Here is a 14,949-nt window from a genome sequence, read left to right as displayed (position 1 = left end):
TTTAAGCATATATGCAATAGAGAAAAGATCAAGGTAAATAATAATAAAAAGAGTGTGTACCTTCATCTTGTTTAGTGCAAATTTTATGCAAAAGACAAAGAATCAAATCCAAATCAACCTTTTCATCATCAAAACTGTGATGATAAATATCCAATAAATCTTTATCTTCTTCACTTAACTCCAAAGTTTCTAATAATCCTAAAGAGCGATTTCCTCTATCTGAAGTTTGAACTTCCTTTGATGAAGGCCTAAAAGTATTTATATAGTATTAAAGAATCACTACATAAAAATCGCTACATATAAAAACATTATTATTATTATTATTATTGCACAGGGACCTACATGGAGCCTGAATACTCATCATGGGAGATCCAAACTTTCCACAATATCAATGCTGCTCTCTTTGAACTTAATGACAGACAAAGCACTCATAGCTGATTCTTGCAACACCTACCACTCTTCAAGTGAAAAATCTAGTCTTCTCACACCCTTGCAAACCACCATACTTTTACTCAATTTTCAGGAATATGAAGGACTACTCAAGACAAATAGTTTTAAGGAAATAAATCATGTCAAAAAAAAATACTGTTATGATGCACTTCACAATAACATATATAATTTTTTTCAAATAAATTTTTACAATGAACTTCAATTTAATGTGCTTTTCAATATTATGTATAAACTAGAACAGGCAAAAAAACAAAACAAAACAAAAAAAACATAAAATACAAGGAAAGCAGTGAAAATAAAAACAAAGGCTTGAAATAGATGCACTTAGTTTATTCATTCATAAGCAATTAGTTTATCATTACATAATGCAACCCAGAGTCAAACTTTAAATCCAAGCTCTTACAACAAGAAATAGTACAAAATAATTCCAATGCATAAGCCATAAAGATAAAATATGGGTTCAAACCCATCTCCCAAATAATTCAAAGACCACTTCTTTTAGTCAACTGATGCTATTTTTATCACATAAGACTATAAATAAATGTTATGCTTTAATATCCACATAAGAACAGAAGGACTGTTACCAATAAATAAAAAATTTCACAGATCAATAATATGTCAGAAAAACCAATTTATCACTTTCTGGTGAGGACAAAAAGAGAGCTTTCCAGAAAGCCACTTTTCAGATCAGAAAAATTTTCAGAAACTAAAATTGTATTCTAGTTATAGTGAGCATGAATAACCAGCTTTTCCAGTAGCAGGTTTTATTCATATCATGCAAATAATGTGAAATAATTGGATTCATCATATTAGCTAAACAAATATAATGAATTCAGTTTACAGGCAGTCCCCAAATTACATAAATTCAATTGAAGTAAATTTGGACTTATACAAATTATCCTGAAAGGGCTATGAAAAAAAATTCAAGTTATAAATATTTTAATCTTATCTTATTATGAATATGGATGTACTGTTTATTTCTGTCTATGATAATTTCTAGTTGAAAGTTTATTTTGCACTTGGTTAGCCTATAATAAATTTAGTTTAATCCTTTATCCAAGTGTGAGCAAACAAAGTTTGCACCTGAAAATATCTTCAGGACTGAGGAAAGGTAGTGCAACACCAGGCAATTTGGAGGAAAGGTGGACCAGGCTATCATCACTCATATCTCAGTATCTTCCATAATGCAAAACACATCTCCTTGCGGTTATGTATAATGTTATGCATTAAGGAAAGGGCCACTACCAGACCGGTTTCGACCTTTATTGAGGTCTCATCAGTGGGAGCCAGGCCCAGAGGTGGAGATACCAAGGCAGAAGCAATGGAGAGGTCATCTTTACCTATAGGAGTGGCACACCTTTCGGCAACTCCTATAGGTAAAGATGACCTCTCCATTGCTTCTGCCTTAGTATCTCCACCTCTGAACCTGGCTCCCACTGATGAGACCTCAATAAAGGTCAAAATCGGTCTGGTAGTGGCCCTTTCCTTAATGCATAACATTAAACACATCTGCAAAGAAATGTGTTTTGCATTATGGGAGATACTGAGATAGGAGTGATGATAGCTTGGTCCACCTTTGCTCCGAGTTGCCTGGTGTTCACTACCTTTCCTCATCCTGAAGATATTTTCAGGCGCAAACTTTGTTTGCGCACACCTGGATAAAGGATTAAACTAAATTTATTATAGTCTAACCAAGTGCAAAATAAGCTTTCAACATCTTTCTCTAAATCCAGAGTAATTTAATAATAAGGTGGCACACCTTTTGGCAACTCCTATAGGTAAAGATGACCTCTCCATTGCTTCTGCCTTGGTATCTACACCTCTTGGCCTGGCTCCCACTGATGAGACCTCAATAAAGGTCGAAACTGGTCTAGTGGGTAGTGGCCCTTCCCTTAATGTCTAACATTACACATATCCGCAAGGAGATGTGTTTTGCATTATGAGAGATACTGAGATAGGAGTGATGATGGCTTGATCCACCTTTGCTCCAAGTTGTCTTTCCTCAGTCCTGAAGATATTTTCAGATGCAAACTTTATTGGCTCACACTTGGATAAAGGATTAAACTCAATTTATTATAATGATAATTTGTAGTGTTTGTGTGCACTCAGATAGAGTACATAAATGAACCAAAACTGAGTTAGAGATGAAAATAAAAATTATAAAAGGAAAAAATAAATAAAAAATAAATATATATATATATAAATATGTAGAGAGTATTTTCGCCTTGGGAATATATTATGTTAAAGATACCAAGCAATTTTATAAGCTAGGTTTTTAATCCTTTTTCCCAAGTAAGCAAACAGACAAGTAAGTCAAGTTTGCGGCTGCATGTAGTGCAACACTAGGTAACTCGTTGTAAAGGTGGAGTAAGTTCTGATCACTTTCCTTAGAATTTTCCCCTAATGCAAAGCATATCCCCTTGCGGATATGTGTAATGTATAACATTACACATATCCGCAAGGAGATGAGTTTGTTATACATTACACTTTTTTTTTTTTTCTCTTGTTGTTGTTGAGATTGTGGGGCATGATTTGTATGTTGTGCTTGGTTTGCCTTTTTTTTTTTGTTGGGATTGGTTTTTGATGTTTCCGCATTATGTTTACATTTGTACTTTTCATGTTGCCATTTTATGCACTTTATGAATGGCTTCTGCCTTTGTGTTCAGTAATCAATGTATGATTACGGCCATTTCTATAATCATCATCAAATTCCTATCGTATACCCTCAAGGGGTGTACAGGATATGATAGTACAACATGAAAATTTACATCATTACCAATTTCCTATCTAGAATTTTCCTCCAAATCACCTCAAGCTTTTCTTCCACAATTCTTCTCAACCGTTTCTCAAGTATACTTGCATAAATCTTGCCAGGAACACTCAGTAAGGAAATACCTCTGTAATTCTCACATTCAGTTTTATTTCCCTTTTTATATATGAGTACTATTAGAGCTCTACTCCAATCATCGCGAATTCGTCCCTCCGTCCAGGCTTTCTGAACTATGCAATGCAGTCACAATATGGTGGTATAAGACTTTTATACCACCATACTTCAGCATTTCTGGTCGAATATCATCTACTCCTGCCTGCCTTTCCACATTTCAAGCCTTTGATGGCTTTTTCTACTTCAAGTATGGATATTCCTGAAGGCATGCCTGTTGAGTGTTTTTTACCACTGTGCTGTCATCACTGCTTGTTTCATTTGGCAGTTTTTCAAAGTAATTACTCCATACTTCAAGGATATCTTTTTCTCCAGTTTTCATGTCACCTTTATCATGTCTAATTTCTTTTATAGTACTCTTTCTTCCATTTCTGAGCTTCTTTAACAACCTCCAGAATATCTTGCCACTTCTTGATATTTATTTTCTATGTTCTTACCAAAGTCTTCCCATGATTTTTTGTTTAGCTAGTTTTACACAGTGTTTAGCTTTCTTACATTTGTCTCTGTATTCTCTAAGAGCACAAGCTAACTTATTTGCCAGGAACTTTTGATATGCTTTCTTCTTTTCCTTGACTGTCTGTTTAACTTCCTGTGTCCACCATGGAGTTCTGATTTTTCTTTCCTTAGAGACAACCTCACCACTGAATCTCCAAGGTTTGGTTCCTGTTCTCAAGCTCTTTTATTTTTTCTTCAATAATCTTTGTATATTTTAATCTACAGTTCATATCTAAGAGCTGCTCAACTTTTACTCGCTTTAAAACTTTCTTACATGTTATTCTTTTCAATATGAAATTCAATTTTATCCTGCTCAAGACTAAATAGTGATCAGTTCCAATTTCAAATCCTCTGTACACTCTGGTGTCCTGCACCAGGGAGAAAACATCACTATCAACAATAACATAGTCAATGAGACTTTTCTTATTCCTAGCCTCTTCTCTCCATGTGAATTTGTGCACATTTTTATGTTGGAACATAGTGTTAGTAATAACCAGTCCATGTCCTGAGCAGAAATCCAACAGATATTTGCCATTATTATTAGCTTTGCTCTTTTCTCCAAATTTTCCCAAAATATTTTTGTATGTCTCACAATCATTTCCTACTCTGCTATTTAGATCCCCAACAAGAAACGACTTTTCCTTTTTCATTGTGTCAGTTGCTTTTTCTAAAGCCTCAAAAAATGTCTCCACTTCTACCTTAGTAGAACCTTCTGTGGGACCATAGGCACAAATAAGTCTCATTGTCCAGTTCCCCATTCTGATATTTGTCCACATCACTTTACTTGAGACTGCCTGCCATTGAAGAAGATTAGCCTCGTATTTAGTGTTGAATACTATGGCTACTCCTTCTTTACCTTGATTGTCATTGCCTGAATATAACATTTTGTATTTATTGCTCAGAAAGATCTCACCAGTTTTGGTCTTTTTTGTTTCGGTCACCCCCTATTATGTCGATTTGTTACCTATCTAATTCCTCGGCTAACTCCATTTCTTTGCTATTCAGGTTCTTATGTTGATAGTACCAATCTTGAACTCTGCTGATGTTGAGTTCGGGTGTGTTTCTATTCTTGTCAAAGTCCTCCCATGACTTTTGTTTAGCTAGTTTTACACACTGTTTAGCTTTCTTACATTTGTCTCTGCATTCTGTAAGAGTAAAAGCTGACTTATTTGCCAGGAACTTTTGATATGCTTTCTTCTTTTCCTTCACTGCCTCTTTAACTTCCTGTGTCCACCAGGGAGTTCTGATTTTTTTATCTTTGCACACAACCTCCCCACATGCCTCTCTGGCAGAATCAATCAATGTTTCCTTCAGAGTTTGCCAATGAATCTCCAAGGTTTGATTCCTGTTCTCAAACTCTTTCATTTTCTTTTCAATAATATTTCTGTATTTTAGTCTACAGTCTATTGTATTAAAATAATACAATAGCAAATATGAATTTATAAGATGAAAAAAAATCTAGTTTTTTCTTTCATTTTATTTTCTAGTTTTCAGACAAAATAAAAATTATTTTCTGACCATTCTCAGAAGATGTATTGTGTGACATCATTTGTGAGGAATTTCGGTTTTGCTATCATGAAGGTTTTGTGTTTTTAACTGTTTACAATAGTAAGCTTAAAACAATATTGATTCTGTGGCCAGATCTTTTCAACCTAGTAGAACATAATTTCATTATTGTGTTGTTCACTATAGTGCTCATCTACTATATGAGGGTGCTCTGAAAAGTTCTCAGCCTAACAATGAAAAAACAAATTTATAATTTCAAAATTATTTTTATTTTTCAACATAATCTCCCTTAAGACTAATACATTTATTCCAGCAATGCTACAGCACCATTATCCCATCCCTGTAGTGGTTCTGAGTAAGATCTGCAAAATACTCCTCTACAGCTGCAATCACCTCTTGATTCGAAGAAAAATGCTGACCAGCAAGGAAGAGTTTTAGTTTTGGGAAGAGATAGAAGTCAGAGGAAGCCAAATATGGGGAATAGAGTGGATATTCCAACAATTCATAGTGCAGATCCCTTAATTTTCCAATTGCCAAACGACCTTTGTGGGCAGGCGCATTGCCCTGATGAAAGATGATTTTTTTGCTTCTGCAAACCGGGACTTTTCTCATGAATTTTTTCATCTAGTCTGGTTAAAAAATTAGAATAATATTCCCCGGTTATTGTTTTACCCTTTTCAAGATAATTAATAAATAAAATGCCTTTAGTATCCCAAAACACTGATGCCATGACCTTTCCTGCTGATGGAACTGACTTTGTCTTCTTTGGTGCTGAACAACTGGCTTCTGTCCACTGTTTTGGCTGCTGTTTGGATTCTGGTGTGTAATGGTGAATCCAAGTCTCATCCATAGTAATAAATTGATGCACAAAATCAGTTTTATTTTTGTTAAAATGCTCCAAGCACTATTCAGAGATTTTCATGCAAGGACGTTTTTGATCTGCTGTGAGCATACGCGGCACCTATCTTTCACAAAGCTTTTTCATTTGCAATTCTTCATGCAAAATATATCCTACACGTTCTTTTGAAATGCCTATAGTCTCATCAATCTCATGCACTTTGACTCACCCAATACCATATTGGGCACTTGATCAATGATTTCTGGTGTTGTTACACTTTTTAAACATCCTTCACGTGGATCATCTTCAAGGCTAGTACTGCCATGTTTAAACGCGGCAGCCCATTTCTTAATTGTCGAAAAAGAAGGAGAAGAGTGCCCATAAACTTTCATGAACTTCGAATGAATTTATTTTGGCATTAAACCTTCTTTTACAAAGAATTTTATAACAGCACGCTATACTCAATTTTATCCATTTCAAGGGATACAGACAACACTTTTTCTTCAGACAGCTGTATAAAACAAACTACTTGATAGAATGACGTGCAATTTCACATAGATGCTTATGACAGATGTACCAATGTAGAAAAAAAAAAAATCTTGCAGAGGGTGTTGCCATCTCTGTTCGAGGCCAAGAACCTTTCAGCCCACCATTGTATACATGTTAGAAACATGAAACTACACTGTTATTTATTTTGCAATAGTTCCTGCAATGAAAATCCTTTACAGTCAAATGATTATTGCCTGGACAATTAGTAGGAATAACAAATTAAAGTAAAACAATGCAGTACAGCATTTCCCATATAAACAAGTTTTAATTTTAAAAAATAAAAATTGTTTTCATTACCAATTTGCTTCTAAGAGTTCCTGTATATCCTTATGCCCAAAATGTTTAGCCCAGTCATATGCACTAAGTTCATTAGATGCACGGACTCTCACATTTGCTCCAAGGGCTAGCAACTGTTCAGCAACATTTATATTTCCTCGTGCTGCTGCAGCCATTAAAGCAGTTGCACTAGTTTCACTATGCTGATAATCCACTGTTTGGAAAAAAGACATGAAAGAAAAAATAATATATATAACATACAAGGCTCAACAAATTAAGCAAAATCCTACTTTGCACACAAAAAAGTGCAAAATTTTTTGCATGAGAAGTAGGATTTTGCCGCATTAAAACAGTAAAAGATTAGTGGTACTTCATGTAACCAGTAGGATTTTGCCTCATTAAGTCAGTAAAAGATTAGATTGCATTCTAAAGTTAAAAACACTTTATTCAAAAAGCTATTTATGAAATCAAAAAATATTCTATTTTGCCAAGTCAGTGAGTAGATTTTGCCAGCTGCTCACCAGCTTAAAAAATCTACTCATCACAGGTGAGTGGGCAAGCTCTGTATATATATATATAATTCAGAAATCATGTTCTAAAATAAAAACTGTGAAAACTGAAATTTTTATGTATTACATATCATGATAGCCAATTCACAGCCTAAGGACAGGACATTGTCTTGATAAGATTGTTGCAACAATTTCATTGAAGCCTGTGAATAGTTCAATGCACTTTGCATAAATGTTTTCTTCTTTTTTTTTTCTTTTTTTTTTTTTTTGTGAGGAGGAAAACTTATATAGTATAGCTTTTCCTTCTAAAAAGAAAATGTATTGTAAAAAAATTTCAAATTTTTAATATATCCCCATCATTGCAACCATCACCATTGCATTTCTCTATCCTTTCTTCTTCTTTTGTGTAATCCAGCTCCAAGCAATTTAAATGAAAGTAGTTCCTGGTTAGATATAAGTTGGTTATCATTAGCATACAAAACGCATTTTAAAAATTTACCAGCTGTAACTGCTTAGCTTAAGAGTAGTGCATTTTACAATAGGGTGATATTTGTTTTATTTATTTTTTTTTTATTATTTCAGCTAATATTAGTACTCTTGTTGGGAAAAAGGATGAAATAATGAATAAAATTTGAAAGCAGAATGAGGAGGAATTAAAAAGATTTTCACTTTTGCAGAATCAGTTTTAAAGGGTCAAAGCTGTATAACTAAGAGGAGACCTCCACATAGCCTTTAAAGGAATGCGGAGAACCAACCAGGGCTTCTGACATAATATCCAATCCTCACCTTCTCATGGTGCACCCTGTTGGGTATCTACCTGGATACTGAATGAACGAGAATAAGCTGGCAATTTGGGATTTAGCCAACCAAATTGTATTCTTATTGGCTTAAACCAATATATAAAATGATGGTACAACATGACAAAATTTCATGCCGGCTGGGGCGTTGCCAGGTTAAACAAGGCTCCCTGTTGTTTTTGCCAGGGAACCAGGGCGAACAGTGAAAAGTCAGCTACTGGAACAAATCTGAAAGCACACCCCAACTCAATATCACCAGAGTTAAAGATCGGTACTATCAACATATGAAGCCTGAATGAATGACAAAAAAATGGAGCTAGCTGAAGAATTAGATACGTACCAGATCGACATAATAGGAGTGACTGAAACAAAAAAGACAAAAACTGGTGAGATCTTTCTGAGCAATAAATACAAAATGTTATATTCAGGAAATGACAATCAAGGAAAAGAAGGTGTAGCCATAACATTCAACACAAAATACAAGGCTAATCTTCTTGAATGGTAGGCAGTCTCAAGTAGAGTGATGTGGGCAAATATCAGAATGGAGAATTGGACAATGAGACTTATTTGTGACTATGGTCCCACAGAAGGTTCTACTAAGGTAGAAGTGGAGGAATTTTTTGAGGCTTTAGAAAAAGCAACTGACACAATGAAAAAGGAAAAGTTGGTCCTTGTTGGGGATCTAAATAGCAGAGTAGGAAATGATTGTGAGACGTAAAATATTTTGGGAAAATTTGGAGAAAACAGCAAAGCTAATAATAATGACAAATACCTGTTGGATTTCTGCTCAGGACATGGGCTCGTTGTTACTAACACCACGTTCCAACATAAAAATGTGCACAAATTCACATGGAGAGAAGAGGCAAGGAATAAGAAAAGTCTCATTGACTATGTTATTGTTGATAGTGATGTTTTTTCCCTGGTGCAGGACACCAGAGTGTACAGAGGATTTGAAATTGGAAATGATCACAATTTAGTCTTGAGCAGGATAAATTTGAATTTCATATTTAAAAGAATAACATGTAAGAAAGTTCTAAGGCGAATAAACGTTGAGCAGCTCTCAGATGTGAATTGCAGACTAAAATACACAAAGATTACACTGGCCAACAAAAAAAAAATTTTTTTCTGCTGATTATGATCTGACACTTGTTTTTTACTAATTTGGGTGTGCTGATTTCAAATATCAAACCCATTTTTCTCTATCACGTCAGGTTTTTCCTCTATGGCATTTTCTTTTTGCTATTTTGTAAGTTTTTGATAGTTTTAAGGAGGCAGTACTATTTAGAGGATCAAAAAAATTGATTTTTTAATATTATTTTCTGAAAGTATGTACTTTTAAAAATCTGTTCCTAACTTTTTATCAAGAAATTCGAAAAATTCCCGAAGATATAGCCTATTATTCAAAGCGGTGCACAGATCAGAATCAGAGCGCTCACTGCTCTCGCTTGTTAGTAAACGAATAAATGCGTAAGAACCTGCAACGGCACATACTGGAGCTTTGAATGCAAGAGAGGCTTATAACCAACCTAATACATTTAGGTGATGAAAAGTAGGCGATGACAACTGCCTAAAACAAATGAATGCTATATGCGTCATAGCAGACAAAGAACGATCGAAATCAGTCAATCGTTAATCGATCGTGAAAATATGATGAGCGCTTATAACGTTTCAATAAAGTCTCTGTTTTTTTTTGTCTTGTTAATTGCATGTTAGTCGGCAGTGAAGAAAATACATCATGTCTACTACTCGAAAATGTGTCAATAGTGTAGATTCCTTCTGCTATAATTGTAGCAGAAGGAATCTACACTATTGACACATTTTCGATAGAATCATAGAAATGGGTAAAAATATAACTCATCAGCAAAAAAACAGATATAAAATCTTCTGGTTTAATTTCTCTTTGTCTTGATGCGAGTACTGACATAACTGGATCAGATTGTTTAGCAATTTTTATTCATTATTGTGTTGGGAATAACATCAAAGAAGAATTGATAAGTTTAACATCATTAGCAACAACAACCAAAACGAAAGGAATAGATATTTGCAACGCAGCTGTAAATGCACTTGCTGAAAGAGATATAGATCCCTCCAAAATTGTATCAGTAACTACTGATGGTGCTCGCAGTATGACTGGAGAGGAAAATGGGTTCGTCAATTTATTTACCAAATATATTTCACATTCAGTTCTGGGTTTTCATTGTATTATGCATCAGCAGGTTTTATGCGCAAAGGCTAGTTTCAAGCCACTGGAAGATATTATGAGCATTGTAACCAAATTGGTCAATTTTATATCAGCAGACGTTTTAAATAAACAAAAATTTATAGAATTATTAAGTGAGGTAAATTCGGTGTACAATGGTTTACTTATGTACAACAACGTCCGATGGTTAAGTCATGGGAAAGTTCTTCAAAAATTTGTTGAGTGTTTAGATGAAGTCAGACTTTTTTTACATAATGAGAAAATCATTGAAAAATACAATCAATTAATGAACGTTGAATGGCTTTCGAAATTAATGTTTTTTACTGATTTTTGTTTATATATTTAAATATATATGAATTAATGAATTAAATAATGAATTAAATAGTAAACTGCAAGGTGTTAACAAGACAATTATTGTCATGTTTGATTTAATCAAAGCATTCGAAGCTAAATTACCAATTTTTAATCGTAATGTCATTTCCAATACCTTCGGATATTTTCCAAATACAAAAAAAAAAAAAAGTCTTTGCAGATCTAGAATCCCATGAAAAAACAGATCGAGTTAAATTGACAAAAGAGTTTTCTTCAGTTATTCAGTCAATAATCAACAAATTTTCTTCAAGATTTATGCAGTTCAGGCAAGTTGCAGAGACATCAAAATTTATTTTGCATCCGGACACAACATCAACAGATAAACTCAATTTGGAGATTTTCGAGTGGCTGAATTTGGAAGATATACAAATGCAGCTAATCAATTTTCAATCTAGTTCTATATGGAAACAAAAGTTTGTCGATTTGAGAAATGACTTGGAAATAATGGAAAATGATCGATTATTGGGGACAATTAAAAAGAATGCAGAAGAGGAAATATTGAGAACTTGGAATGCCATTCCTGAAACCTTTTGTTGTTTAAAAAAACTAGCGATGGCTATATTATCAATTTTCTCCTCTACATATGCTTGTGAGTCATTATTTTTTTAAATGAATTTTATAAAAGACAATTTAAGAAATAGAATGACTGATGAATCTAGTTCCGCGTGTGTATTACTAAGTGATAAAATATGAACCTGATATAAAGCATTTAGCAACTATTATACAGCAAAAATCTCATTAATAAATTGATATATCGATATTGATAAATTAATAAATTGATAATAGGTTAATATTGATTTGTATATGACAATGTGTATGTCAAATGTGTATGTGTATTATGTGTTCATTATTATGAAACTCTATATTAATTTTTAAACTTGTCTCAATAAAATACTGCAATTAATTTTGTATTAATTAATGTTAATTAATTAATTGGTGTTGTATTAAATACACCAATTAATTTGTAAATTTTGTAAATTTACAAATTAATTGGGGTTGTATTTAATATGTAAATATTAAATAAAACACCAATTTGTAAATTATTTGTAAATTTTTTGGCATGTGCCAGCACGTCAGCAACTCGATTTGTAAAATTTTGGCATGCGGACATAAAAAGGTTCGCCACCACTGATCTAGTCTATAGAAGCATCCAACTGTACACTTTGTTCTACTGGCCTCTATCTCACACCAGATAACCTCAAATGTGCTATTTTCACTGGTCTGTAGTTGAACTTCTACTCTCTTTAGCTGCAGTTCATTGGCCATCGTCAATAATATCCTTCCCCCATTCTTTTCTTTCTATCCTCCCTGAACACACTATACTCTTCACATTCTATCCCACTAACTATATCATCTGTCAGCCGCATCTTACTATTACCAATAACCTTTCATCGGGATTAACTTACCAATGCCCAAAACACTCCCCCCCCCCCCATTGTTCCGAATGCTCCTGGCATTAGTGTACATAAATTGCAAAAGCATCTTAGGCACACTGCTGTCCTTACGCTTTATACTATCTCATTCTGGTTTGTTACCAATAGCACTAACTTAGGCATTTTGTGCACATTCTTGCACTCTGTACCCGCTCAACAGCTTCCCCTCCACTTAAAAGCACTAGTTCTGATTTTGCACATCTACTTTCACTTCATTCAACAACAACACTTTTTCTAGACTCTGAACACCAAATCCATTCAGATGCATACCATCCATCTTGTATAAGTCCTTTTGTCTGTCAAACTCACTCCATACATCAATAAATTCCACATCCTTTCTCCTGCATAACTCATTTGCTATTATGACCTCCTTTTTCAGACTCTGTCATACCATGGTAACAGATTCACTATTTTAACTCCCTCACTCTTTTCTTTTGCTACTTTCAATAACTTTCTCATGTCTTCTTTCATACTATACTTTTCTGCTTTCAAATCATTCATTTCAGCCAAAACAATCAACTCTTTCACTTTACCCTTATGCACTCGCTCTAATAGCATTGAAAATCATTAATTTTTGCACCTGAGAAGCACAATTTTGCCACTCTCTTGCTAATCACACCTCTTATGATAGAATTGCTATATAAGATTCTCTCTCCTTAATTTTTCTTCTCTCTTAGTCAAGCATTCCTTTCTCTTTTATCACAATTCTTTCTTTCTTTCTTTCTATTCTCAGTTGAACTACTTGCTGCATTTGCTCCAGCTCATGCTTACTGTGCATTACTCTGTATAACCGCACTATATCCCTCATTATGGCTCTTCATTCTTAACATTCATCATACTACTATTCTTTATTCTTTTGATTATCACTTTTACTCTCTCTCTCCCTTTCAGTCCTATCTTCTGTTACATTGTAACACACATTTTCACAGGTATTCTCTCTTACATCCATCGCTTCAATCTTGTGACCTAACATTTTCAGCACACTCTCCAACCACTATCACTTTCAAAACCAAAGTCTATTTGCCTTTGGTAATGGATACATCTTGAAGGCATTGCACCTGAACAAAGTTAGTGCAATGTTTATGAGAGATGTTTATGCATTTTGTAAAATGAGCCTTAAAAAGCCAAACAAAACCTAAGATTCAAGGCAGACTTTCTGAAACAGATTCTGCTATGCCTGGCCTAAAATTCTCTCATTCCAGAGGATGTTATCCAGCCACTTGTAATAAATTTGCTTTTGCAAAAAAAACTTTAGAGATTAAAAAATAGCTTTTTTCTTAAAATTCAATACAAAATTTCATTTTCAAAGCAATTTTTTCTTCTTTTAAGATTTTGCCTCAGAAGAGCCAATGACAATTATATTAATGCTTTTAAAAAGTTCCCATAATTGCTTCAAAAATGTTTAATGGATATTTTGTATAGGAATAAGAACGTTCTATCTCACCTACTTTCTTTACAAAGAAAATAAGGAAACAAGACTTATATACTTGCATAATAAATCATGGAGGATTGAGTGGCTTAGACAGTAGGCGGTGTGTAGTGGTGCCCTCCAACAATGATCCTTTGGATTCCTTAGAGGAATCCTTATTATCCTTATTATATAAGGATAATAATAAGGATAATAATAATAATAATAATAATAATAATAATAATAATAAGGATATATAATAAGGATAATGCATATTATCCTTATTAAGCAATAATAAGGATAATATGCAACTTGATCTTGGAAATACTTAAGTAAATGCTACAGTTGGCACTTGAATATCCAAATGTTCAACAGCAATAAATTCAAAGGAATGACCTGGGTATTTTGCAGACCTTTAAAATGAAATGATGATTTTAAAGTTGTCTATTTCTCTTCACTTAAATAATCTTATAACACAATATTTTTTTCTCAGTTTTCTGTGAAATGTTCTATCCTCCTTTGAACAACCATATACAGAATGAATTTGTCTGAATGTTTCACGAAAGCTAATTTGTCAGCAATTCCTGACCTCTACCTTCAAAATGTGCATTGAGTGTTATAATAATGCTGCAGAATTAATTTCTTTATTACATTACTACTAGCTTCCAACAACAACAACAACAACACCATTCTTCCAGATTAAATTATTTGTTAGGTTTCCAATACTGTTAGATCTCATATTTCAAACTTCTAAGGTACAGGATTGGCATCAATCCATATAGACCTAATACCAAATACTTGCTTTATCAATCTTTCCTCTCCTATTCTATTTAAGGGGTCACAGATTAACTCTACTCACACATGTATGGTTCCTTTCTGATATCTTTTTTAACATGATACTGCCAATGACTCCGACTCATGAAAGGTTGAAGCATCTAGCACATTAGTACTGTGAACAGGATAAGGATTTTGTTATTTTTTATTAATTTTATAATTTTTGTGTGTTTTATTGATTTTTTTAAATAGTCCAGAAACCCTGTCTAGAGAAAAAAAAACAAACAAACAGGGAGCTTTTCAAGCCACTTCAGGTCTCCAATTAGTGGGATGGTAGCCTCATACCAGGCAATGAAATTCCTCTCTCACCTAAAAACAATTGCAAGTATCCATGCCAATGG

General features: G+C 33.7%; 1 protein-coding gene across 1 annotated transcript in view; it reads right to left on the bottom strand.

Annotated features, from left to right (window-relative positions):
• Window positions 1–14,949, bottom strand: part of LOC150101845 (3'-5' RNA helicase YTHDC2-like) — a 503,757-nt gene that overhangs the window by 277,728 nt on the left and 211,080 nt on the right. Inside the window, exons 12-13 of the mRNA XM_090400932.1 lie at window positions 7,077–7,269; window positions 61–248 (exon numbers count right to left, since the gene is read on the bottom strand). Coding sequence (XP_090257058.1) covers window positions 61–248; window positions 7,077–7,269 — 381 coding nt within the window. The remainder of the gene's footprint in view (window positions 1–60; window positions 249–7,076; window positions 7,270–14,949) is intronic.

The sequence above is a fragment of the Typopeltis vanoorti genome, chromosome 11, assembly GCF_054136105.1.
Source record: "Typopeltis vanoorti isolate ZY-2024b chromosome 11, IOZ_Tvanoo_1.0, whole genome shotgun sequence".
Classification (NCBI taxonomy): Eukaryota; Metazoa; Arthropoda; class Arachnida; order Uropygi; family Thelyphonidae; genus Typopeltis; species Typopeltis vanoorti.
The sequence above is the reverse complement of the archived record's forward strand: the minus strand, read 5'-3'. Positions and strand labels throughout refer to the sequence as shown.